The sequence below is a fragment of the Podarcis tiliguerta genome (assembly GCF_965153285.1).
Source record: "Podarcis tiliguerta genome assembly, chromosome: 10".
NCBI classification, from domain to species: Eukaryota; Metazoa; Chordata; class Lepidosauria; order Squamata; family Lacertidae; genus Podarcis; species Podarcis tiliguerta.
Genome location: NC_139543.1, coordinates 51045745 through 51073679, shown reverse-complemented (window position 1 = coordinate 51073679; position 27935 = coordinate 51045745). Strand labels below are relative to the sequence as shown.

The 27935-nt window shown below is 39.8% G+C and overlaps 2 protein-coding genes and 1 long non-coding RNA gene across 9 annotated transcripts in view; 1 reads left to right on the top strand and 2 right to left on the bottom strand.

The window, feature by feature from the left end:
• The first annotated feature begins 9 nt into the window (after positions 1-9).
• On the top strand, positions 10-26768 carry PARPBP (PARP1 binding protein). 6 transcript variants are annotated; one of them, XR_014502546.1, is made up of 12 exons: positions 10-117; positions 708-860; positions 2851-3004; positions 7826-8050; positions 9465-9575; positions 10326-10496; positions 12060-12214; positions 18483-18666; positions 19577-19743; positions 20797-20878; positions 23981-24311; positions 24439-26768. XR_014502546.1 is itself a non-coding variant. In XM_083401500.1 (12 exons), exons 3-12 carry the CDS (start codon positions 2855-2857, stop codon positions 26498-26500), a joined length of 1734 nt encoding a protein of 577 aa, XP_083257626.1. In that variant the 5' UTR covers positions 10-117; positions 708-860; positions 2851-2854; the 3' UTR covers positions 26501-26768. The 6 variants fall into 6 exon arrangements, 5 of the variants coding, with proteins under 5 accessions (XP_083257626.1, XP_083257622.1, XP_083257625.1 ...); XM_083401500.1 differs by having other exon boundaries at positions 23981-24143; positions 26175-26768; XM_083401496.1 differs by having other exon boundaries at positions 23981-24143; positions 26172-26768.
• Positions 6363-9408, bottom strand: LOC310658999. The gene is made up of 2 exons (XR_014502583.1): positions 8865-9408; positions 6363-6633 (listed from the first exon to the last, which is right to left on the bottom strand). It is a non-coding gene; the product is annotated as an uncharacterized lncRNA (long non-coding RNA).
• Positions 26644-27935, bottom strand: part of PMCH (pro-melanin concentrating hormone) — a 14165-nt gene continuing 12873 nt past the window's right edge. For both annotated transcript variants that reach the window (XM_083401576.1, XM_083401575.1), the window contains 2 exons: positions 27144-27348; positions 26644-26884 (listed from right to left, as the gene is read on the bottom strand). In XM_083401576.1, coding sequence (XP_083257702.1) covers positions 26835-26884; positions 27144-27348 — 255 coding nt within the window. In that variant the 3' untranslated portion in view covers positions 26644-26834. The remainder of the gene's footprint in view (positions 26885-27143; positions 27349-27935) is intronic.

Here is a 27935-nt window from a genome sequence, read left to right as displayed (position 1 = left end):
CGCCGCGAACAGCCGGTTGGCTGAGCGTGCTGAGGGTTGCTTAGCAACCCACTGGCCTTTTGAGTCCCAGCTTCTCCTTAGAAAGGTGGCGGTTCGGTTCTGTCCCGCGACCGCAGGGTGAGTAGGGAGGTGGCCTTAGCTCTGTCGGACGAGCAGAGGGAGAGCGGGGAGGCGGGGAGGACGTTAATAACGGCGTTGCTAGAAGTTAGGGTTGCCAACTGACCGAACAACGCCCTGGTCTCTTCTTGCTCCTAACAGTAGTACATCCCATGCTGGATAGGAATGTGTAGCAGGATTTTAATTACGCTTGTAATGTAACAAAAAATATGGAGAGTTTAGATGGATAAAAAAAAAGGACAACGAACTGATAAGTACTGTAGTTGTAAACATTGTTATTAGGACCCATGGGGGGAAGGGGTCCTGAGATTCAGAGTAATATCTTTATATGGTTTTTAAATTGCTTTTGTTATATCTTCTTAAAGTCAAATAAAAATTATTTACAAAAAAGGGAATGTGCTACGCTGCCAATAAAGGCATGGCTGCAGTGACTGGGGACACGGGGAGGATTAGGTATCCGTATTACTGTATGTTCAATGTGTGAAGAAGGCTTTCTCGAACTCTTAGCAGGTGCTTGGTTAGACATTTTCTCCTCCCACCTCGCTTTTAAAAGTTTTTAAATTTTGTCTTTGTGCTCATTCTTTCACAAGGATCCAAACGGTACGGCTCCGAGCCACCCTGCCAGCACAGGGAAAAAGTGATACATCGCTGGTTTTACCAGAGCTTTATGTGTTAAACACCGCACGGTTGAATTCGTTTCAGGTTACTTTGAACCAGCCTTTCAATCATCGTGATTTTCTGAAGTGAGTGACAGTTACAATTCAACAGTTAAATAGGGATGAGATAAAACCACAGCTGGTGTAAAAGAGAGAGTGAATGAACTAATAAATGATGATTGCCATTAGGCTTTAAACATCTACTTACAAGTGCAGGATCCCCAGTCTGTCACAATGTGTTGAGGAGTTGCTCCCAAAGCTTCGGAGCCATCACAGTAGCTTCTTGCTTAATAGACACAATAAGTGCCTAAAGGTTCTCATTCATAGGTCTTAAAGGAAGGAACGTATGGAGGGAGTTATATAGGCCCAAACTTTTAAAAGTATGTGCTAGCACCTTCAAATTTAGTCTGGGAACACATTGGCAACCAGTGGTACTTTTGAAGTACAGGTGTTATATGTTCTCTGTTGCAAGCACCAGGCAATCTTTTTGGCTGCACAGGCCAGATCCTTACCAGGATTGGCCTCACAGACCACTGAGTTGGTTGCATGCACCAATTCTATGTAAAGAACTGGCTAATGTAGCCAAACTGAGTATAATTTAACCCCCAGCTCATCTGCTGAGAAGAGATTAAATCTTCCTGCGTGCACCAGTTCCCTATGGAGATCTGGCACACAAAGCCAATGTAGAATTGGCCCCCAGGTTATTTTTATGTACCTTCAAATGACATAGGATTTTTCTGTCATACTGTCACTTTGGTAACTCATCTTACCATAATCTTTCATATTTCCCTGTTGTTTCCAGGTCACATTTATTCTTGAGCCATGTTCTGTCCTTATTGAATATCATTTAGATGTGTTTGCTTCTCATGCCTCTAGTCATGGAGAATATTATGTTTATCCTGTTCTTTTAAAGGTTTACCCCTCCTGTGTAGTTCAAAATTAAACTAAGCAGTGTTAGAAATTAGCCAGATGCCAGGCACATTTTGCTACTGGCATGGGTCCAATTGCTACCATGAGATCTCTGGATGCCAAATTGGCAACTGACATCTCCATCTGGCTGGTTTCTCCAGCTTTCTTAAGCAGGTAAGCAGAACAACTTCTTTATTGCGTTTATATTCCACCGTTTCCTCCAAGGAGTACATGGTTCACCCTACTCCTCAATTATTCCCTGCAATGACCCTGTGAGGTAGGTTGAGGGACTGTGGCCCAAAGTCGCCTGGTGAGCTTCATGACTGAGTGGGGAGTTGAACCTTGATCTCCTAAGTCCTGGTCCAACACTTTAACCACTAAACCACACTTCTGAGTACTTCTGCTATAGAGCAGCTATATAAATTAAGTAGGTTAATAAGTATGGGGAAAGCACTTAGAGAAGGGTCTGAAAGATTTTCATTGAAGCCTGAATTAGTTTTATTCTGGATTGTTTTATTTAGCATTTTAATGTGTTACAACTGCTTTGGGATTTTTTCTTTAAAATATAAAGTGGTATAGAAACGGAGATAATAATAATTACCATATTTTTCGCCCTATAGGACGCACTTTTTCCCCTCCAAAAATGAAGGGGAAATCTGTGTGCGTCCTATGGGGCGAATACAGGCTTTCGCTGAAGCTATCAGCAAGCCTGGGGAGCCCGGGGGAGTTCCCGCAGGGCTCCTCAGGCTGCAGATAGCAGCCTGCTGCCCGGCGTGCGGGTGCCCTGAAGCAGAGCGCCCCGCGCTTCGGGCAGACATCGGGCAGCCCCACAAGCTCGGGGGACAGCGGGGAGGCGCAGCGCCGTCATACCGCTGTTCCCCGACCTGGTTTGGATTCCCCGACTTGGTTTTGGGGGGGGGGGAAATAAAGGAAAAAATTTTCCCCTTTATTTCCCCCCGAAAAAACTAGGTGCGTCCTATGGGCCGGTGTGTCCTATGGGACGAAAAATACGGTATATATACATCTTCTTGCACAAAAAGACACCTAGACATTCAGTTTTGGCAACCTCAGCCTAGGTTTAAGCTGTCATTTGGTGATTAGCTTATACATCTGTGTTTCTAACACTGAAACTAAGTAAAATTAGTATTATTTTACTTTCTAATTTTAGGATCATGGCTTCCCTTCAGCAAAGGATCTTGAATATTATTCAGTGTTTTCGAAAAGAATGGCGCTTATTTTCAGAATCTGAAAGGACTACTGTGTGTGGTGTAGATTGCATGCTGATGGCTTTGTACCTATCGGTTGCTGAGGTCAATAAAAAGGTTAGTGAACAACGTTAGGGAAATTTTCTGTCTTGAATACTTCGTTCACAAGGTGCCCAGATAAAGCTGAAGGATGCCTTTACTGCTTCTGATGCTTGAGAAGGCTAGCCTCTTGCTAGCCTCTTCAAAATGCTGCTTATATTTCTCATTGGGCTGTTTCCCATGCAATGGGAAAATGTGACTTTTTTGCTATATGTATGAGTTCCACTGAACACTCTTCTTTCTTCCCCATGCCATTGACTGGAAACCATTCATCCTCACTGGAAAAAGTTAAAAGGTAACACTGTTATGGGAATAAACCTACTTCTGGTCCTTTTTGTCTCAAATGGATGAGGAATAAGGCCCCTGACCTCTGTTTCTTTGTCATACTCAAGCGTAACAGAATGTTGGGAAGTGTTAGATGCTTAATGTTTTGGCTGTTAACATAACATGTGTTTTAATTTTCTTTTCTTTGGAATGGAATCAGTTTAGCATATCCATGTGTGTGTCTTTAAATATATGCCTAACTACTTAAATGACTTAGGATCTTAATGAGGACTACATTTCTAATAAAGTTGGAAGTACATATAATTCAAGTTACAATTACTGCAAGGTTAGCATTTGTGTAACTTGGTTACAGTGGAACCAATTTTTTCTTCTTTGTCCAAGTGCAAGCAGCTGAAGGATGAAGTACCTCAGCAGACTTTTCCAGGAAAGCTCACTTTCTTCTGCTGAGACTGACCATGGAAATTTTCAGCTCAAAAGGATTTTACATCATAAAATTATAAGCAGATGAAAAAGTGGGGAGGGTTAGTGAGGAACTTGTTTTTCAGCTGCATCTGTAACATTATGCTTATAGTTATATATACACTTTTCTGACATATGATATATTTTTGTTTAACAAAGATCTTTAGTGAAAAGTTGGAACCTTTATTGGCCTCTGCTGTTCTGGTGGTTTGCAAGGGCAAACAAACATTGTTATCAAACCAGACCAAAAATAAGCATTGTTTCTGTCCGATGAATTAACATAACTTTTAAAAGAGACAGAGCAATCCAAACCCCTCTGCTGGTGTGGGGGCTCTGCAGGGAGCACCCCAATGTGCTTGCCCAAATGGTTAGTGTATGGAAGCTGCTTTCAGAAACAACTGCAATTCTGTGGGGTTGGGCCAGCACAGGATCCACTGGATCCTGGGCCTGCCCTGCTACTAATCATGTGATTGGAGGGTACCCAGTATGGGCCTCTGTTGCACCTCTCTGGCAGCTGGTTCAGCAGAGGTTTTATATTTGCATTTTATTATAGTTTTATTTTAGTTAGCAAACTTACAAATCACCAGCCTCATATTACTAACATGCTTAGTCTAGTTAATGCACGAAGGGGTTAAACTGTCCTGCCAGGTTTAGCTCACTTTGGGGGAGGGAGTTAATCAAGCCACTTCAATCTACCTGATGAATGCAGTGTGTGAAGAGGCTAAGTTGGTTGCTCCAGCTTAGCCACATGTCTCTAACAAGCCTCTCTTGAATTCCTGTATCAATAATTTTGGAACTTTCACCACTATGCAACTAAGCCAAGTTTTACTAAAATATATAGATCAAGGATGGTAGGAAAAAATAATAAATACTACTAATAATACTGTCTGTACAACCTTTTCTGAATGCTGTATGGAAAAAACACATGAAACTGACCTTTGGAGAGTTTGTAAGTAAACCATTTTTAACTTACCAGATTTCTATGTTAGGGAAAGAAGGAAGCTTTGGAACTCACAAGGGCATATTTTATAGCTCTAACAGCCTATATTTACATGCTTTAGTATGCTGCATATTTAGTGATTTTAAATCTCTGCTGGGGTTCTCTCACCAAAGAGTACTTGCCCCAAACTTGGCACACAGGAATTCTCATTTTATACCTATTTTTTCATTACACTAACATATAGGTACCATGGTTTCTTTGTAATTCCTCTATAGTAACATGATGCAACATACTTCCATTTTCGGTGTAATTATTTAAAAAATATATTTAATAATTTCTGTAAAGAAATTTTGTTAGAAATTTGGAATTTAGAACAAAAAAGCTCTGTAGTAATATATTCAGAAAGTACATGATTATTCCAAAAAACATTTGGAAGAACTGCAGGGCTTTAAGATTGGTAAAAGTTTGATTTTTTTCACTTTACCCTTGTGAAATATAATATTCCTGTTGTCTATCAGAGAATTAAAGTGTTGAACTTTGTGAACTTCCTTTATAAATTAGCCAGCTGGCATTTATTCCTAGCAAAACATTTTCTGAGTCCTACCACAAACTCTCACAATCCTTTCTATGAATAATATGCTGTCACGGTGGGCACCTGATCATGAAAACTGATATCTGGACAGCATTTTTATTTGGATTTAAAATGTTTTTACAATACCAGTATAAACACAGTTAAGCTCTGCAAATTCTTCATCTTGTGAGAAAAGATTTTGACTGAATTATTCTGAAGCTTAACTAGTAGTTACACTTCAAAGAACTGGTTTCAAAACAGTGTTTTTTTAAAAAAGAGCTGCAACCACCAGACTTTTGCCATCACTTCCTGGGCCCCCATCAGCTGCTATGATGGCAACTACCAGGCAGCCAAACTATCCCAGCAAAACACTTCTGCATTCTAGTTCTCAGCATACTTTCATTCCAGGAGAAGTCTAGAATGCCACAGATATAGACCAGAAAGTGAACAGAGTACCTTTGTTCCATGTAGAGCTACCTCAATACAGGCATAGCTACAGGAAGGTGGGATTTAGCCTTAGCTAAAGTTCAACATGGCAGCAGCAGCATTGCCACAATCCACCTGGTGTGGCCTCCTGACCCACTGGTTAAGCCACCTATGGTTTAAACAAGCCGATTTCAGAAACAACAATCTGAGTTTGGTTGATTTGAAAATCACTATAGTTAATTTAGCAACAATTTGTCAGTCACAGCAAAACCACAGTTAAGCAAAGGAAAGTAAAAAACTTACAAACTTTTCTAAATGGTTGCATGATGGAAGTCTTACTGTGGCTCATTTCTTCTCATGCAGATACTGTAATACTAAACCATAGTATAGTACAGTGGGTCTCAAACTTTTTTCTCTGGACTGTACTTTCAGAATAAAAATTTGCTTGCACCACATTGAATATTTTATTGATAAGAAATACATTGGAAAACAAATAAGAAAGAAATCCTATCAGTACTTGATTTATAAAATAGAACACAATTACTTTATAATACGATCAGGGGACATCCAGAAAGTATAAAACAATGCAGCTAAATAAGAACATGAATCATTCCCAAAATATGATAGACGAGCCTCTTACATATGTACCATAAATATGTATATAAACTCACACCTCTCATTGAACGCGAGCTTGCTTTTGTCAGGTAATCTCATTTATATTATGTCTAATTTGAATCAGACAAACTATCATCTCTTCATCAAGGCCTTTTTCTCTTTTGCAATCCTTCATATTTGTCAGAGTTGAAAATCCCTGTTCACAACAGTACGTTCCGGAGAACTGTAGAAGAATAGCCAATGCTATTTTCAAGCACTCTGTTCAAACAGCAATTCTGGATCACAGCTAGGATTGTCCTCAGTATCGCTTGGTGCTCTTCCTCTCATTTTGAAAAGATATCTATCCATATTCTGCAAATAATAATAAAAAAATGATACTATACTACACTGAATGATTGTCCTCAAATCTTCCTGCTGCCCTTGCCATCCTCTCCTGACATACTAGTGTGGCATGCCACACCGTTTGAGAAACAATGGCATAGCATGACATGTGAACATGGTGAGTGGACTGGACACAGATAACATTTACTTCCTATTGAAATCAATGTAGTATAAAGACTAGCTTGTCCAAATCATTTCAATTGGATGCATGTTCACCTTTAGTCTGAAGCCAATCCACTCCACCAATCATTTGTCCAGGGAATGGTTTGATGGCATATGATGCTGCCACCATGGGGAAGGTAAGCAGGCCTTTTAAATGTATTGAGATGTTTTTAGTCATTCTTAAGTGTTTAAAATATGTTTTTATTTTATTATATGTACAGTTTTATTACTGTGTTGTTTGCTACCATGAGCTCATTTGAGGGGAAGGGCAGAATATAAATTTATTAACTAAAATAAGTATGTAAGGGTCAGTGTCTGTGGGAGACCAGGTTCTAGAAACTCTTTAAGATACGTATTTATTTATTACGTTTGTTACACACACACCCTTTTCTCCAAGGAGCTAAAGGCATACATGGTTCTTCTTCTCATTTAATATCCACAACAACCTGGTGATGTAGGTTAGTCTGAGGGGCAGTGACTGGCCCAAGGTCTCATAGTGAGTTTCATAGTTGAGTAAGGATTTGAGCCCTGGTCCCCCATGTCCTAGTCCTGCACCACACTGGCCCGATATTTCCAGGAAGTAAGGCATTGGTATAAATATGAAAAATGTAAGGAAAACTGAGGAAAGGAAGAGTGAGGAAAACAGAAAAGGCCATTGGAAGATGAGTCTAAAGTATGTCACATGATGATTTTGAAATGTAGCTTTAAACCTTAGAAACAGTGACCAGTCCACATAGATATATTATCTTGATGTTTTCTCCTATGTAATGTCTCATTAGAATCAAACCATGACACAACAATGCATTTTTAAAAGGCTTGGGGAGGAAATTGATATGGGTATTTCCCCTAAAGTCTTTCATAAAAATAGTTAAATGCTCTATGTGATTAGCTTTTGCTTTTCAGCATAATATAACTTTGTAAGACTGGTTTGTATTTTATTAGCCTGCTATTCCTGTTCCAAATAAGTAAGCAGATTTTCCCCTCTTGTATTAACTTACAGAACCGCGGAGATTTTGAAGCATCTCTTAGTGAACTGCTATTAACTTGGAATTACTTGGTACCTGACAAACTGGGCATACTGCAGAAAAATATGGAAGCTCCTGAAAACTATGCTGACATCACAAGTGCATATGCCAGTTTTTTAAAACGCTGCAATATGATGGATCTAATAGATGTCTATCAAAAATGTAGGGCACTAGCACTGGAAAATGAATCAGTTTCCTGTGTAAGTATTTTATTTATTTATTTAATTAAAACAGTCACTTTACTCATAGCCTATGACAAGTAAGCTGGACTTTAAGGCGACCAAACGGGGAAACGAACACCTCAAATTTGCTTTATCTCAGCCTGCTGCTGTGCCAAAAAAATGGCTAACAAAGTAAATGTGGATTGGTAAGCATTATTTGTGGGCGAGTAACTTTTGTGGGCTTATTTAAAAGAATGGAATAAAATGTTGCCAAGAAAGTGATGTAGATGAAGCCAAATTAGCTACACAGTAATCCTGCAATCCGTGCCAAAGCCACATATTAGCCATATAAGCTACTTCAGTTTTTGTGCTAAACTTGGTAAGGATAAAAGCTATGTGGTTATGAAATAAGATAATCCCCTCTTAATGTGTCTGGCACAACTCTATGGAAAGGATGCTCTTTCATGTCAGAGTAACTCAGAATTAAATTCCAGGGATGCAGTCACTTTAATCGGAAACATTATGAAGACAAACTGCTATGGTACTTTAAATTATGAGCATGTGATGAGGAAAGTTCTGCCTGTTGAAATCTTGCTTTAGAAGTTTTGATTTTTGATTTTTTTTTTGTAATTTTGATTCTTGAATATTTTTTATCATTTTATTTCCCTATCATCAAATGCCTGCACATTTTTGATTCACTTAATCACCTTTAAAAAAACAAAAACAGTACCAGAAACTTGTATCTAAAGGAATTAAAGCCCATTCCAGCCTTACATATGTCCATGTTCATGTACTCTGCTACTGGGATATAAATAAACTTCTCTAGTTATGAGATTTCTTTGTACAATTGTACCTTGGATCCCAAACACCCTGGAACTCGAATGTTTTGGTGCTGCAAACCCAGAAGTGATTGTTTCAGTTTGCAAACGTTCTTTTGGAACCTGAACATCCGATGGGGATTCTGTGGATTCTGATTGGCTACAAGAGCTTCCTGCAGCCAATCAGAACCCGCGATTTGGTTTTCACTATCCAACAAGTATTCTGGAATCAATTTTTAGGTCCCTCCCCATCAAGCCTCTGTTTTACAAATGTGATCGTGGCATGTTATATCATTAAAAAATAATAATAAGAGCCCTGCTGAATCAGTTCAGATGTTTATTCCCGCATCCTGTTCTCACAGTGGTTAACCAGATACCTACTGAAAACCCGCAAGCAAGATGTGAGTGCAATAGCATTCTTACTTAGGATTCCTGGCAACTTGTATACTGGGGCACACCGCTTCTAACAGTGGAGAGAGAACATTGACTAGTAACCATGGTAGCCCTATTCTCTATGCATTTGTCTAAACCACCCAGGTTGGTAGCCATTGCTGCATCATGTGGGAGCCAATCCTCTAGTTAATGGTAGGAGAGTGTCTAGTTACAGTTCTGAAATATCTTATTGCTTCCCAAAGGCACAACTGTTAGAATTTATTGCCGGAACAGCAGATTTAGCCATTGAGAATCATTCAGTTCTTACTACCCCCTCAACACCAACCAGCAGAGTGAACCAGGATCATGAAGAGGTAAAATGTATGAGTATTGTCCTATATCCCAACTATCATAGTGTTTATTATAACACATATTTGCTTATGTACAGAAATCACACTTGGACTCTAATACAGTATTGAAATTTAGCTGCATCTTTGCTTTCTTTGAAAGAAGAAAACTAGTATTCTATTTTGTGGAAAGACATTTCAGAACATGTAGATAAGCATGGTAAAAGATTCCAAGATTCAGAATCCCATCATAATCTCGACCCATGTTTTCTTACCTGTACATCCCTGCTGCCTTTCAGTTACTCAAACCTTGCTCTGGAGATAGAATACCTGACACAATAAAATTTACTTGGAGTCATTAATGAGATTGGAATGATGAACAATCCTATGATGAAATAGCGTCTATTGCCAGGGTGGTCAGTATGGAAAGTCTAGATTTCAGGCTGGAAAGAACAAAAGTAATTTAAAATTTTGTCCAGTGTACTTTTATATATTAATTATAATCCATATTTGTTTCTTTAATTGCTTACCTGATTTTTCAAAATGGAGATTAGTGAATTGAAAGCTAGTGTAGTATTTTTGCTTTCCTACATATGAGTTTCCTAATATTTTGCTAAATTGTGTTTTCATGAAGCAGCTCTGTTTAGGGAAGCTTTTAATGTTTGATGTATCACGGTATTGTAATATTTTGTTGGAAGCCGCCCATTATTATTATTATTATTATTATTATTATTATTATTATTATTGAATAAACTAACAGGATTCTTTTTTATGTAGCTACCATTGATGGTGAAGAAAATTTTGTATGCATATTTAAGCATATTGGTTAACTCCAAGAATGATCTGGCATTTGCTTACATTTTAAACGTTCCTGACAGAGGACTTGGAAGGGAAGCTTTTACTGACCTAAAACATGCTGCACAGCAGAGACAAATGCCCATATTCTTGGTACGTATGACAAATCAAAGCATTTTTTTTGTATTTGAAGGCACTGAGGAGATGCAATAGGATGATTTTTGGGGGTTTTTTAAAGCAAACTGTGTAGGAGCTGGATTGGGATTGTTCATGTAACAGCTAGAAGTCATCCATTTGTACTGCGTTATCCATGTTGGCTGTACAAATCCTCCAGTCTGCCATTTTAGACAAGTGAATATAGGCATAGTTTCTGTGAGGATTGTTGCAGTCAGGTACGCTGTGTAGGTACACCAAATACTGAAAAAGTTGACTGAAATCCTTCTAATGTACTAGCTTCTCAGGACAGCTCATCTGTATCAGTATAGTTTTGGTGGAGCCAGAGGGGAACAAATCAAAACTGAAGGGCTTCAGAACACTAAAGTTGCTTTATGAAGCAGTAGTTGTGAAAAAAGTGTTTCCTAAATTCTCTGTCAAATGGGCATTACTCAAAGATCTTTGCCCATTATCAGTGACAGAGCCATAGGAAATCACTCAGGCCAGACCACTGTACCATGTATTCATAATTTGGGTTTTAAATGTTAATTCCTTTCAAAACATGACTTGGGAACAGGTTTGATGTAGCATAGTCAAGTTTTGGGGGCGTTATAATTGAATAAGTATGGGAAAATGTGAAAGATTAATCAGTTCAATTCCTAAAGTTGTATTATTTGGTGTTTTATGAATTATGGACTTGGACTATGTTCATCAGCCACTCTTTTATGGTTACCAAAGAAAGAAAACTTCTTTGTATAAAAACATGGTTTTCTTTTGGAAGCTTTGTTCTAAAGAAGAAGAATGACGAAATATTTCCATTGAGTAGTCAAGATCCTATGAAGCACACAGAATCTGCAGTGTATCCATGAGCACTGGCAGAATTATTCTACAAGGTTGGGGGTTCTCTAAAAATCTAACCCCCATCTTTTTTTTTTAATTATACAATATGTAGATAGGAAGAATACACTTGTAGACCCACCAGATTCTGCTGCACTGGTTAACTGGGTTTGTGTATGTTTTTGCCAAAGGATTACTTTATGATGTGCTTGAGGGTCAATGAATATCCCAAGTCCTGTTGAGGCAGACTCATGTGCCTTCCATACAGGCCACCTCTGAGTTGGCAGCTATGGGGTCAGAATTTTGACCCAGAAGTCACATGATGCTAGTACCTGCTTTGATAGACACAATTTTAATTGAATTCTGCACAAAACATTTAAATGTAAGGCGGCTAATGGGAAGATCAAATTTGTCTTACTATGCAGGCACAATCCTTCTGGCTTTAAACAGTAGAATGGGTTGAACAATTAATATACTTAAGTTTTCCAAAGATTTGTAGTTTTGTTTCACAACAGTACACAATTATCACATTTGGAACAGATTTGTCTTTGTTTTACAATCACATAGAAAGCCATTATGTTTACTTTAATTTTAAGGAATAATTTGGACTTTTCTTTGATGCCACGAATCAACCTATTTGTGGGAATATTTGTGGTTTACGTGTGGTGTATTGGTTTTCTATGTTTGCATTACTATTTTACTTAGCTAAATTATATGTCTTGTTAGATGGCGACGTCTTTTATCAGAACCATAGAACTTGGAGGAAAAGGTTATGCCCCTTCCCCAGCTGATCCTTTAAGAACTCATTTGAAGGGACTTTCACACTTGGTTCACTTCATTGATAAACTGGAAGAAATTATTGGTGGAGTCCAGGATCCGAGGTAATAATTTTCCTATGTATGTGTACATGCAGCACTGTTTAAAATGTATATTCCTTCATTAAAACAAAGCCAGCAACTATTACAAATGCACTCATTCTTAGCTATTTTAGATAGAGGGTTTTCAAACCTTGTAAGCCTATCAATATGAAGATTGAATCTATTCAGCCTTTCCTTAATAACAACTGCAGTAAAGCAGACAGGGCAAGAGAGGTTATTTGGAAAAAAAATATTGAAAATAGTTTGACTTGGAGTAAGCCCCATCAAATGCACTGGAAATTACTTCTGAGTAGACGCAGAAATCCTATACATGTCTATTCATAAATAAGGCCCATTGAGTTAAAAGACGCCTTCTATCAGGAAAGTAGGCATAGAATTGCACCCTTGGTCTCTTTCTTTCCTTGCTTTCCCGCACGCTTGAGTTGGTTTGCACATCACATTATATGTTGTTTAGCACAGAAGCAACTGGATCAATCTAGCAGGCCAGAGCCTTATACTTCTCTCTTCCCCAACCCCTGCTGGCCATACTTGAGCTGTGCTGGGCCACTCACCTGTCAATCACCTGATGTCACAATGACATTGGATGATGTAGCATGTTGGAGTACTAGTGATCAGCTGATGGTTGTACTTCAGAAGCTGGGTGTCTAGTGCTTCTGAAGCCCTGCTGAGCAGCCCTTTTGGCTCTCCCATCTTCTTACTTGCATATACCTGCCATGATGTCAGGGGACTGGCAGGTAGGTGTGACTGACAAGTAAGTGGATTCCTGACAGCCTAATTAAGCCTCTGGGTCACAGTTTTTCATGACATGCATAAACGGGAAAAAGCCAGAAGTTTACACACTAAATTCCTCTTTCCTCCTCCAGTGTGGCTGGGTGGGGGAGTTCAGAAGCTTTTGCTTATGCTTTAGATTTGCCACAGTTTGTTGTGTTATCTGGACAAACAAACTGTGGTTAAAACTATGGTTAATTTTAAAAGAAGCCAACTTCAAACTGGTTTCTGAAGCTGATGGATAAAGTTTATTATAACTCTGGGTCCAGATGGCATAGCAAGATGAGCTTAACTAAAAGTGGAGGTTAAAACTTCCAAATTCCAGAGGGGAGGAGCACATGAAACTGGGACTTGTTTTACTAATTCTAGCTCATAAACATTGCACTGTGCTTTATTGTGATATGTGAATCTTTCTTGCTTCTGTTCCATTTTTTCTTTCTCTAGTTTTTCTTGATTTAAGCTTGCTTTCTTGTGTTACCAAAGAATATCAGTAGTAGTAACAGAGGCTAGCGCTGTTACTGCAAACTTGCCTAGTATTACATCCTGTGCACAACCACAGAAGTGACATCTGTGTTCAAAGAACTTTGCAGTTCACAGTATCTGGGCAAATCTGGGTGGGTGAAGAACGAATGGGATTGACAAGGAGAAATGCGGGGGAAGAAGCAGTCAGTTTAGGCAAAAGTTCAGGAAATACTTAATTAAAGAAGAGTTCATTGAAAGATGAGAACCTGATACATGAACCTGATAACTGTGAGCTGTATAACAGGAGGGCAACTTTGCAGACAGAACAAGGATCTGCAAGGGAGAGAGAAGGGAGGTACGCGTGGGATTCAAGTGAAAATGAGTTTATAAATTAAGGATAGGAAACCTGTGACCCTCCAAACATTGTACAACTCCAGCTTCCTTAATTTCTGACCTTCCCTGCTATAGTTACAAAGCTTCTCAGAGAGCCAGTGTGGGAGGAGAGGTGACATGATAATGGAGGGTTCCTTAGGAAAATATATTTCAGTATCACATGGCCAGAAAAATTTCCTTATCCTAGATCAGCTTGTGGGCTGAGGATATATAACTCTTTGAACAGCTACATGGGATGTCCTTTAGTTGGCCATGCTTTTTTAGCAGAGAGAAGACAAACAGGCCAGCTACGTGTTAAACCATTAACTGGGCAAATATTTCTGGCATCCTTAAATAATGGAAGATGCTTCTAACCTGAGATAGCTATAAATCTGCATGCCCATCACATCATACCAGTCATTACATGAGAAGTTCAAGTATAAAAACCATTGGCCCCTTGATGAGGCACTCATAGGGGAACAGTACCTAGTGAGGATGGAGTTTACCAGAGTGGTCACTGTATTTTTTATTTTATTTTTAAGAAAAAGCTTGATTGGCCAGCTAAGGAATTTTCCAAGTTTTTAACCCTGGAGTAAAAAGAGGTTTGTGAAAACTATGAGGGATAATACAAGGCTTTGAATATGGCGAGGGGAAATTCCAGAGAGTTGGCATCAAAATACCTGAGCTAGCATTTCAAACACCTATTCTATAAAAATGTGCATTCTAAAATAAGTAATTGGTAAAATAACATAAGTTCTCATGCTGATTGATGACAGTTTTTTGAGCTGTCTTTCTATTGTATAACAACATACCATAATATAATACATTATATTTGTTATAAATTGCAATGTGTATTTTCTGTAACTGCCATGACAGGGGAAAAAATAAAAATGCTGATACCTCTGTAATAGGATTTTGATATATGCTTTCCTGTTCCTGGAATAGATGTTGGGGAAGCTGTTTTATGTCCTATCAGTTTTTGAATGCTGTCCATATTCTTGACAGACAGTCACATAGTTCCCAGAAACAGTACATACTATAGAATCCTATTGAGTGGTAGTATTCTTTTTATGCCGCCAGCAACTTGTTTACTATAGGATCAGACTTGTGAGTATCCAAGGCCAGAGCATGCAGGGGCATCATGACCACCACTTTAGTACTGGAGGAACATGGCTTCATGATAAATCAGCTGAAGAGCTTTCTCATCACAGCTGAGAGGATCCAACACCTGGGAGTGAGGAGGGGGTGACACAATCCAGCTCAAAATATTTGTGTCCCAGGAGCAAGAAGACAACCTTCTGGACAAAACAAGGAAGTTCATAACCTGAATGCAGCTCCATCTAATGGGCATGGTGCACCTACAAGGCTTTTCCCCATCCAGGACCCAGTTTTGAGAACGACAGGCCACCTGGTACACGTGCCACCTCCCTGTCAATACTCTGACGGTTTCTCCTCCTATCCAAACTTTTACAGAAGGTCAGAACACTCTGAGACAGGGTACAACTAGTGACTTGCCATAGGCTCCAGAGTCTGTGGTTCTTGGACCTGATGGGCTGTTAAGAACTCTGGCATATCCCAATGCAACTGGATTTTCTAACCCATAAGCCCCCATGTTGGCAGCAGCTCTGTGTTTAGACCATGAGTGGTTTTAGACAAAGGGTTTTCCCAATAAAGTGGCCTGGAAAATCCTAGCTTCCAGATGTTTGTCCACCAATCTAATCTATGAAATGGCCAGGAAAGCTTTCCATTGCTGGTGGAAATGCCTTTGTGTCCAGGCCACAGCTTCAGGAGTCCGAGAGATCCTTGAGTTTGTGCAAGCTTGTCTTGATTTGAAAGCACTTGGTGGCCCTGGACTGAGTGTTACTGGATCGGGGGAAGGTCCTATAGCCACACCAATGAGTTCTTACGTGGTTCTGCTCTCCTGTTGCCACCCCCCTGCATTTATTCATAGATTCCCTACATGGGACCTGTACCTAGTACTTGGGACGCCCATCGACCAGTTTTTTTGAGCCTATTCAGCTGCTCTGCATACCTGAACTTCAATGGAGGACATCTGCAGGGCATTCACATGGGCTCACCCCTCTACATTCACCAGGCACTACAAACTAGACAAATATGTTTTGACAGAAGCAGCCTTTGGGAGGAGGATCCTACAACAAGTGCTGTGATTACTCATTCTCCTTCCACCTAGTCCATGAGGAATGAAAGAATGAAAAGTTGGATTTACTGTAAAGCAGAGATTTTGTTTCTGGTTAGCAGACAATAGTGCATACAGCTCTGCCTTTTGAGTCAAATCAGTGTGGTGGGGTACAAGGGTCTATGTACATCACATTTGTGCAGTTCCCTCTGGTAAGCCAGGCAGGGATTCTAAATACACCCTTTCTCCATATTTTTCTAGCTATTTCCTTATACCATTCTGTTAAGGATTCATTCCCCGGTGTAGTTTTTTTTTTGTCTATGGCCACAATGCTATCATCAAGGCCAAGTGAGAGGATAGGAGGGTGGTTCTTTCCTTTTCTAGCTTGCTACTGCAAACATTTTTAGAATTGTTTCTTACCCTGACATCTGAAGATGAGCCAACCCCTTACTGTATGCTCCACTCTCTGCTGACCAGAAGTGTAACTTTCCAGTTGTTAATATTGCAGGTCAGAGGTGGGGCAGAAATCAGTTTAAATTAATTTAATGTGGCACAGGTAATGTAGCAGGAAGTGAAGTAGACCAAATCTTAACTGCTTGGCTTTTTTTATACAGCTTAAAATCATTCATGCAATGTATCAGGAACAGATTTAATACTTTGGGCAACTTAATAAAATCAGCCTCAGGTACAACCCCTTGCATAGTTATTTAGAAACAAATCCTGTTTAATTCAGTGAGATTTACTTTTGATTAAACAAGGGTAGAATCGGATGGGAAGACTAATCTGTTTATACTGTACCTTAATGCAAAATGAAGAAAACCATGGCATAATGTCTTTAATTCCCATACACAGTAGATTAGTACTTTGTCTTGGCCTCCTCATATGAAAAATGAATGAAGTTTTCCTTTCATTGCTCCAGCTAGAGTTGTGTATATCTGATGGGGAATGGGAACATTTTTCCTGGAAATGAAGAACGTGGAAAGAAAAATGAGCATTGGGATATTAGCTGTTGGAGCAGCAATATTAGGTAGAAACAAACACATTGATCTTAGTTTTCCTGAATGTTGTGCTGCCAGAACAAGAATAATAGCTAAATGGCCCTCTTTGTAGAACTATCCAATCAGACTAGGTGTGATCCTCATACACAATTGCCAAACTTTTAATGGGAGATTGGTTTGTAAGCATCTTAATCAAAAGACTGTTGTAGGTTGCCTGGCCTGGAAAGAGTCTTTTCTATACTTATGATGAACTGAAGTTTTAATTATGATGGACCCTTATTGGAAGGTAGGTAGCAGTGTTTGCAGTGCTTTTTTTTCTGGGGGGATGCAGGGGTACACATACCCCTAAACATTTTGTGAATGTAAGTTTGGCCTCATTAAGGGGCAGTATTTCAATATGAGTAGGAAAATGAGAGTAGTGCTAAACTTTTTTTTTCTAAGAAAAAAAAAGCACTGAGTATTTGTGTATGGGGAAAACTCTGGATTAAGGTACCATAGGTTTTACTACTCAGATTTTACACTTAAGAGCTCTTTGATCAGAAATTATGCAGGTAAAAATCCATACTAGATAGAAACATAGTAGTGGTTTACTAAGAGGTCATATTTGGGACAAAATGCTTGGCTACTGGAGTTTCTTGAAAAGGAGGATTTTCCTGACTATGTAATTGAGCTAACAGAGCAGAAGCTTCATTTCTTACTAAGCTAGCTAAAGGCCTCTCAAGTTTGAATAGTGGGGGTCAGAGAAGGATGAAAAGTTTACATTCTTTACTCCTACCTATATACCAACAAACACCCAACAATCACGTAAGAATTGCCGTGGGGTAGTGATTAAAGCTGCTAACTATACTTAGTGATTCTAGTGATTAGGAATTGAACTTATTCTATTTGCATGGTCCTCACTAAATTTCTGTTTTCTTGATTACACACTAGTATGCATCATGGAATGTTGAGAACTGACTTGTATAAAGTATGCACTGTATTAAAAATACAGAAATCTTGTCTTTCCCTCTGCTGCTGGAAGCATACGTCAGACACTTTTATTAAAAATATGTTTGTAAATGACCTGTTTGTGCTAGCTATTTAATTATTACTATACAATACTCAAAACACGTTTGCTGGCTTATGAGCTTATAAAAGTTTGGGAAATGGAAATGTTCTATAACAGCAGGCAGATTTCACTTCTTTTCAAACTTTAATCCACTTGTGGCTAATAAGCAGAATTAGATAATGTGAGTGAACAAATGATAGCCTGATGGCATAGCAAGTTTTAATTATTTCCTTTTCTATTTAAAATTGTAACCTAGAGAGAAGTCTACTGTCCCTGCTCCTTGACTCTTGTAATCTCCCAATTCTTAAAAGTGAAAGATTGCATTAAAGGGCAAGATCTTATTGCATGATGCTGTGCAACTGAATAGATCAAAGCTGTTGGCTGAACAGTTTTGATTAACTGTGAAGACGCTCTGTTTTCAGAACTATTAAGTATATTAAAATAGCGCCAAGATGAATATGGAGATGACCCTAGGTCTGTTTTTAGACTTGCAGGGGGGAAAATTCTATCAACAATCAAGATGCATTTGATAAAAGGAAGAAACAGCAGGGATGCCTTCTGTCAAGCAGCAGAGGAAGTTGTACAAGATTTGGATTTGAGGATTAAAAATATTATCAACTTTCAGCATGAGTCTATGACAGCTAGCACCACTGGAATTAGTCCAGCCCGGGTAAGGGGCCTCCTTTTGTTCTTCTAAATTGTTTGATATAAAAGAAAGGACATTTTTCTTAATGATTTGAATGCAGAAACTAACTCAGTAATACAAATTTAATACAATAATAGGTAATATATGTAATACAATGTAAGAACTATATGCAATCTAGGTTTCCTATAATATGAGTTTAACTAGTTGAAATAAAGAATTTGCTTTGCACTGAGGGATGAGTGTGTGTGTGTGTGTGTGTGTGTGTACACACATAGTCTTACTTGGCAAATAAGGTACTTCTAAAGAATTATGAAAGAAAAGAGTTTTTCTAATACTTTAATACTGATAGCTTAACATCAGAATGAACTATTCTAGATTTTGTCTAGTGTCTCAAGACATTGCTACCAATAACAATTTTACCCAAACATTATAAACTTCTAGCTTTTCAGATTTTGAAAAAAAAATATGATTTTCCTTTCATTCTTAGTAATGGTTGACATTGTGATTACCCTTACCATTATGTTACTAATGTTTATATGCTGGGTTTTTCCTTGGCTGGATTGGCTATTAACTCTGGGAGGTCTTTTTGCTAAGCTCTCCCTTGCTTCAATCCCTTGGCATTATCTTTCTGCATGAACACCTTCAGTGGTGCACCTTGTTAATTCTTGCTGTCTTAAGTTGGGGCACAGCATGGTCTAAGATAAGTAGATGTACTATGTGATACAACCTCCACCCATGTATCTGATAATCCCAACCTGTAACTAGTCACTTTTGATCCAATGATACACATGCACAAACATTTATGTTTAGGTTTTAATCTTTATCAGAGAGGTTTTATATCCTAAATTGTACGACCTAAAACTACTTTGATCAGGTGAGTCAATTGATGCAAACCCCTCCTGTAAAGCTAATAATAGTCAATATTTAATTTCAGCCCAAGCTACATGCTATAAACCATGGCACTGCTTATTGTGGCAAAGATACTGTAAAGGCTTTATTAGCACTTTTGGATGAAGCAGCTACCGATCCTCCTCCCAAAAACAAAGCCCAAATGTTGTTTGGTGATGAATTCGGATTCCCTTGTACGTTTTTGTTGTTCAGGTAAGTGCTAGGTGCTGAAAAATGGCAAAGCCTCACAGAAGAGGTGAGAGCAAGAATACTTTTTCTCATGAAGCTGATGACTTGGGGCCACCTCATATGCAGTTATCTCCTATACAAAGACTATGTAAAGAACAGCAAGCATACTGTAACTTGGGAAGTGTGGAATGTGTGTTTCAAAGAAGACAATGGCTCAGGAAGTTGATGCATTCAACTGTCCTCGGCTGGAATTATTCTTGGGTGGAAAAGGATGACAATATTGTATCAATAAAATATTAGTCATAGAATTCTGTATAACAAAAATAATGTCATCAACAAGGCGGAAACAATTGCAAAGTAAAAAATGGAGTGAAACACTTGAGAAGAAGCATACCAAGACTTAAGTACTGTTAAAGATACTTTCTAACTGAGCCAGTTTTATGTTGCTTGGAGTTAGATAAAATATGGCAACTGAGAAGCCTTATTGCTACCCATACTTCCTTAATGAAAAATTCAGTTTCAGCTGAATGTTTAGTAAACTTATGACTTTACCCAAAATGGTCATTACAGCTACAGTGATAAAATAAAAACAATAGGAAAAGGGTAAAAAACTAAAAGTATGTACAATGATAAATAAATAAGTTGTCTCTCCCCCCCCCCCCGCCCCAATATTAGCTTTTCCAATCAAGCTGTCATCAATAGGTACAGAGCTCCTTTGTATGTCTGCAGATTTCTGAACAAAAAAAGCATTTGTTTCATGACGGGAACCTATTTACACAAGCATTTTTTGTGTACATATGAATTGGCTCCCTTCTTTAAAATGAATTAAACACCCACACAGCCAAAGGTCTCTGCAGATCAAAATACATGTTGCATCTCTCCAGTCAGAGCAGCTGCAGTAGGTTTTGTTTTGGGACTGGGTTTGCTTTTTTGTTCATATGCTAAAAAGTCATTTATTTTGGAATTTTAAAAAACAGACGCCAAATCTATATATGCATGTAATGAAAATTCACCGTAATATGTTCTCATATATTGGGCTGGTCACTATTGCTTACAGTCACTGTTATATTAATTTAGATCTCCAGCACAATCTAGTGGATCTTCTCCAAAAGTTTTGAGACAGAGAATTCGGACAGCAGTTGGTGGAAAAAAAATTAAGGTATGATAACTGCAAAATCCTTGCCTTGAGGAGAACTATTATTAATCTAATTGATTACGTATCTATATTGTCTGGTGTTTGAGGCCTGATTTGCAATTTCAGGTGAAATGATGCTTTTATTTCACTCTTCTTTCTCCCCACCATCCCTTAAAAAACAACAAAACTGCCATGAACAAGCACTGGGGTAAACACTGTCTACCCTCATGCACCAGCTCCTACACTTCCTCTCCTAAGCATGATAATAAACCCAGACTGGGGAACTCTCACTTAATACAAGGGATAAAGAACTGAAGTTAGTGCATGGGGTGGAGATTATGAAGATGTGTTTGGCTGAGGTGCTCCCCCCCACCTGGCTTTAGCATACTGAAAGTTTTCTAAAGATGGAAAAAACTGTAAAACAGAGCATTTTGGTCTGTCCTTTGGTCTGTGAAGTGATCACTTCTGCTTATTTGTCTGTAGCAAGTACCTTAACAGCAGGGGTGGATCTGGACATTCTTCAGTCTCCAGAAGCTATTGCTGTAAATGATTAGTTTGCCTCCTGCAGTGGAATAAGCATACTTAGAGTCCTTTGAAGAAAAATATGTATCAAGGTTTTTTTAAAGTTAATTTGGATTTAAACTGTTTTAAGCAAAGCTTAACAGCTTAGATCTAATCCTGTGGGCCTTTATTATCAGTAAAGCACCAATTGTAATGGTACTCTGTGTTTCATTCTAATCTCACAACTTCTGGTATTGTGATAATGCAATGTGATAGGTTGGAACTACAGTACATATATTAAACATCACCAAATATAGTATCATACAATGCAGTTACGCTACACTGAAATCGGCGGAACAAGATAAGACTTCAGATTACCGTATTTTTCGCACCATAGGACGCAGTTTTTCCGTCTTAAAAACTAAGGGGAAAAGTCTGTGCGTCCTATGGAGCGAATGCGGGGGGGGGGGGGGAGGCAGGCAGGAAAAGCCCCCAAGAGCCACACACAAGCTTCGTGCTGCTCTTGCAGGCTTTTCCCCAGGAGGGAAAAGGGACTGACGCGGTCAGTCAGTCCCTTCTCCCTCCTCTAGAAAAGCCTTGCGCAATCTCTCCAGCCGGGGGGAGGCTGCGCAAGGCTAAAGAGAAAGCCAGTGCAGTGAGCGCGATCCATCCCCGATCGCTCCCCTGGCTTCCTTCTTAGCATTGTGCGCCTCTCCAGCCGCGGGAGGCTGCGCAAGGCTAAAGAAGCCAGAGCAGTGAGCGCGATCCATCCCCTCGCTGCCCAGGCTTCCTCTTTAGCGTTGCATGCCTCTCCAGCCGGGAGGCTGAGCAGTGCATCCCCTCGCTGCCCGGGCTTCCTCCTTAGCCTTGCGTGCCTCTCCAGCCGCGGGAGGCTGCGCAAGGCTAACAAAGCCAACTTTAAAAAAATCTCTCTATCTCTACCTCTTTTTCTTTTTTCGTCCTTTCTCCACCCCGTTCTTTTCCTCTGGATCAGTGTTTTTATCTAGATTAACGTTTTAGTTTGGAGGGGGGGATATTATAAAAAAGGAAACTTTGCAGCTTTTATTTTAGTATACAATAAAAACAGATTAAACAAAACACAAAAGAAGGAAATAGCACAGAAGAAGAAGAGAAAAGGGAAAGCCATTTACCAGAGGTAGATCTTAACCCTTGCCTCACCTGGGAGCTTCTCTGGGCAGGAATTCCCTCGGCTTAAGTGGGGTGGGGGGAGAGTGGCAGGTAGGGGGGTACCTACCTAGACACTGAAGCCACATGTCTCTCCAATGAAAATTGGGAGTGGGTATTGTGTGAAGTGGCTGTGGATCTCCTGCCGCAGAAGTGTAGGACTGTATAGAGTTGGGAGGGCCACCCGAGGGTCATCTAGCCCAGCCCCCTCACAATGTAGGAATTACAGCTAAAGAACACCAGGCAGATGGTCCCCCAACTGCTGCTTAAAAGCCTCCAGTGGTGGAGACCCCCCAACACCTCCCAAGGTCATAGAATTGCAGGGTTGGAAGGGAACCCCAGGAGTCATCTAGTCCAGCCCCGGTGGACAGCAGGCACGATCCATCCCATTGCGCAAGGCTAAAGATGCTGCTCAAGGCTAAAGAGGAAGCCAAGGCAGTGAGTGGGATGGATCGCGCTTGCTGCCTTGTCTTCTTCTTTAGCTGCGCTGGAGAGGTTTAGCTCCTGGCTGGAGAGGTTGCACGGCTATGGATCCCGCTCGCTGTCTTGGCTTCTTTGCTCTTTGGGGCTGGGGGGGGGGCCCAGGCTTCCCCCGCAGCCTCGAGAAGCTCTGGGAGAAGCGGACAGGCTGCGTACAGCCTGCCCCTTGCTCTTTGGGGCTGGGGGGGGGGGATAATATTTTTTCCCTCGCTTTCCCACTCTAAAAACTAGGTGCGTCCTGTGGTCCGGTGCGCCCAGTAGAGCAAAAAATACGGGTATATTCATATTGGCCTGAATATAAGCCGCACCTGAATATAAGCTGCACCTTTAAGATTAAAGGGGGGGGGGAATGGCAATACCTGAGGAGGAGTGGGGGCTGAGGGGAGCCAAGGAGGCAGCTCTTTCAGTCCGGCGGCAGCAGCAGTGGGCAGCAGCGCTTCCAGAGGGCCAACACCACCATGGGCCCCCAATGGGATGGGCGGAGAGAGGCAGCGGCTGGCGGGACTCATGTGCCCCTCCGCGGGGTAAAGCCAGGCAGCACCTCAGGCTAGCGCCAGTCCCAGCACACCAACTGCATCTCCTGTTCCTCCTCCTAGCAGACCTTATCACTCGCTCATCCGCGCTCCTCTCTTCCTTCCTCCTCCTCGCCGCTTTCTGGCTCCCTCTCAGGGACCCCCTCACTGCGCCTCCATCTTGGGAGCTGGCCCAGTTGAAACCAGGCAACATCTGGGGCCAAGCCCACTCCAATCCAATTTTTGTAAGGTCATGAATATAAGCTGCACTTTTCATGGTCAGAATTTTTTTTGGGGGGGGATGTGGCTTATATTTGGGCCAATACAGTATATAATGTAAAATATAGTTATCTAAATTTCTGGAAGTATTTTCACATCAGATTTCCATATTAGAAATCACATTCATAGCAACCACCTGCATTTCATAATTTCACTTCTTTCAATTTAGTTGAAGCAACCTTTAATTAGGTCTCAGTTTTCTTGCACCTACAAAGATGACCAAATGACTGAGTCAAAGGGTCAGCATTTCCAGGCAATCCAGGCCCCAACATGTGAACATCCAGCACTGAAAGAAAAGGCTGTTCCAGACTCTAAAAATGAATCAACTGCAGGTAAACGAATCAGCAATAAAACTTCTCAAGACCTCTTTGCTTTCCCTTTCCGCTTTTCAGCGACTATATAGTTGCATCTTTCTGATAAGCCAGATGGATTTGTATGTTGCCAAATTCAAATTAACCATTATAATCATATCTAAAATTGTTTTGTATAAGAAAATCAGAGTTCTGTTGAATCACACCAAAGACTCATCTAGCTCATCTGTTTCCAACATTGGCCTCTCGGGGCGCCTGGAAAGTCCATGAACAGGGTATGAAGGCAGTCATGCCTGCTGCTGCTTTCTGTCTCCAGGTTCTGATATCCAGCAGCTAGTTCTGGTCAAGGGCGTAGGAAGGGGGGGGTGCGGTCCGCCCTGGGTGTCATCCTTGAGGGGGGTGGCAAAATGGCCCGCAGCGCACCCGAACCACGCGTCTCTCCTGGGAGTGTTGCGGTGGCTCGAGGCCCTGCGCTGCCCGAAATGGCAGTGTAGAGTTTGCGTCCGCCAAGTGGATTCTGTGGGCAGCTCGCTGCGCCGCCCCCCTGGGCGGGTCATCACCGCGGCACCCCCGTGTATGGATTGCCCCATCCCCGTCGGCAGCTCGCCCTGCCCCCACTGCTCCGGGTGCCGGAGCAGCTAGCTACGCCCTTGGTTCTGGTTGCAGATAACTAGTATCCAGATTCTATTTAGCCAGCATGGAACTTATTGTTGTTGTTGTTTAGTCGTTCAGTCGTGTCCGACTCTTCGTGACCCCATGGACCAGAGCACGCCAGGCACTCCTGTCTTCCACTGCCACCCGCAGTTTGGTCAGGTTCATGTTTGTAGCTTCGAGAACGCTGTCTAACCATTAATAGCCCTTAAACTGCTAATAGCGCTAATAGTGCTAATCCGCTAATGGGCTTGCTTCGCAAGACGAAAAAACCGCAAGACGAAGAGACTCGCGGAACGGATTCTTTTCGTCTTGCGAGGCACCACTGTATGTGAAGATAGGATGTTTTGCCCCGAGGTGCATAACTTTATGTGTAAAAGTGAACACATAATTCAAGTATCATTTTATTACCCATTTACCCATTTTCAATTTCTTCACCAGTTCACTTGGAGTTTCACTGTTCTTGGTAATTTGGTGTCTTTCACAAACTTGGCCACTTCACTGATCATTCCTAATACGATCATTTATGAATTAGTTGAATAGTACTGATCTCAGTGCAGATCCACAGGAGACACCACTGCTTGCTTTCTCCTGCAATTATTTAATACAAAACCCCTTTATATAAATGTTGGCCATGAACATTCAGGCCTTCAAAGCACTGGTGTTGAAAACAACATTGCTTTTGAGTGTTGTTTTTTGTTGCCTTAGGGCTGTATTTCTTCTATGCTTACTTCTACAAGTAGGTAACTGCAATATCACAAGGGCGGTATAATGCAGTCATGGATACAGTTTGCAGCAGATCCTGTTGCTGCAACAGCTAGAATAAGTGCAATGTGATCTTATAAATTGCTGCTACTATATCTGCGGTCACCAGATGCACCTTTTATCTTTGTCCACCCAGGTGCATAACTCAGTACACGGATTTCTGATGTGTAAAAGTACCTTGTGTGAATTGACCTCTATCAAAAGTGATACTCTAAATATTCTTGAAAAGTTATTTAAACTTCACATACTTTTTATAACCTGTGTATTGCCATAGTAAATAGATGAAGACAAAGGTGTTTAAACTGTTGATTTAATTCTTTTACATCAACAAATAGTTGCATTTTGCTGTATATGTTTTACTTTTTAAAGATGAACTTTCTGCCCTCTGTCCATTTCCTATAGCAATTGCTGAATTTTTTTTCTAAATCATTGCTACAATTCTATATCATGTTTGGCTTGTAGTGCACTAACTCTGCTAATTTGTGTTGGGCTAATTATTTTTATAAGAAAGTAATCTGTGTAAAAATAATGATGTGGATTTAAGTGACTAGCACATCAGGGAAAAAAAATACTCAAATAATATTATCTTGCTTTTTTTTCTTTCTTATAAAAATGTTGTGTTCTCTTAACCAGCAGAATGCCTACATTCACAACTTGAAAGTGCTGCACTTGGAACTAGTTCTGGAAATGTTCATCAGAATGGAAGTAAAAGTAAAGAAATAGGAAAACTAAGTTGCCAGCCAAGAAACAAGAGCTCAAAGAGGAAGCAGGTGGACAGGACTAGTGAAAATGTCATATGCAGTAATGAAAACGAATCACTTCAACACATACACAGTAAGAGACCAAAAACTGCAGTGAAATGCCAGAATAGTTTGGACAGCAAAATAAAGAGGGCTGGAAAATGCAACAAAAATAAACTGATTGTTGGTCAAGCAAAGCTAACTCATTTCTTTAGATTATAAATGCTCTTGCTGTGATTCTCATGCAAACAATTGTTGACTCGTTTTGAGGTTTGAAAGAAAAAATGCATACGCTACAGTAACATCTTCCTTGTGATTATAAATATTGATATGTATGCAGTATTTGGACAAATGGATCAACAAGCTTTGCGGAATTCCCAGTTTTAATAATGCTTTGTAATCTTTTACATTTGTATACTGTAATCATGTGGTATTTTGATGTACAAATATATAGGATCAATACAAACACAAAACAATACTTAAACCACAACTACTTCTTTACTGAATTGTCAAGAACATGGTTTTGTCTCTTCCAAATGACGTACTTCAGCAGTTGTTAGACTTGCCAACAAGGTCGGTAGACTCTTCCCAGCATGCATCTGAGCACTGTATAAAACATCCAATAAATATTGATATTTTTGTGTAGATAAATGGTTAACACACATAACATTTATTTAAATTGGGTTTAGGAACATCTTCATCTTACATACCTTCACTAAGCTAATAATCTTAAAATCAATTTATTTAATTTTTTTTTAAAGGAAATAACTCCAGTCCAAGTGTTTGTCTCAGTAGTTGATACCTTAAAATGCTGCAATAATCCAGCTGTTTTACTTGCTTGAAATAACCTGAAAGTTATACTTACTGTCAAAATCTCTTCTTCCAATAGGTAATTTAGCTGAGTTCTCATCATCTTCAGTCTCTCTCCTTTGTTGTACAGATTGAATGTTCTGAACTTCAGCATCAGATGGAAAAGTCATAGGTCCCTCCAGTGCAAAATAAGGAAGTTGCTTAATATCTAGGTTCATGGGTTGGCCATGACTTATGGCATGGTGTTTAGGATTTATATTCTGTATTTAATAAAAAGGTAATTTAGATGTTAAAGGAAAAAACATATTAATGGCCAGAATGCAAAGTATAGTGATCTCAGTCGATCTGATGAGCCATTTCCAGAACATGAAGTGGATTGCAGCTCCTTAAAGAAAGTCTCTTTGGAGGATGTGGGTGAGCAGCTTATATTTTTTTAAAAATAAATGAATAAAGAGAATGAGGTTGAGAAGAAAGCTGGATGCTGGAGTTTTAAATAGCATAAAGCAGATATGTTGGGACTGCCCAGTGATACAGAAATTTTGCAAGTTAATATTAAGGAAAATTGAGGTTACAACTCAAGTAAAGATTTAAGCAGATTGTATTGTAATTTTACTAGGTTCTGTAATAGTAATTGAAGTCAGATAACTTATTCTTTGTTGGTGATGCTAAAGTTCTCATTGCTCAGAACTGAATAAAGGAAGAAGCCTCAGCAATACAGAATTGAGAAATTATTGGAAAATGATTAAATTGGCAAAGTTAAATACAGTACTGGGTTACAAGCAGAGAAAAGCCCAGAAGAATACTTCCAGTGAATTATTTTGATTTTTTTAAAAAATCTATTCAAAGC

What these genes read in the sequence shown, in the direction of transcription:
- PARPBP (XM_083401496.1), top strand. Translation starts at nt 2,855, where the DNA reads ATGGCTTCCCTTCAGCAAAGGATCTTGAATATTATTCAGTGTTTTCGA. An exon ending in CTGGAATTAGTCCAGCCCGG is followed by an intron (nt 18,667 to 19,576) that starts GTAAGGGGCCTC and finishes ATTTAATTTCAG; the next exon opens with CCCAAGCTACATGCTATAAA. An exon ending in TGTACGTTTTTGTTGTTCAG is followed by an intron (nt 19,744 to 20,796) that starts GTAAGTGCTAGG and finishes ATATTAATTTAG; the next exon opens with ATCTCCAGCACAATCTAGTG.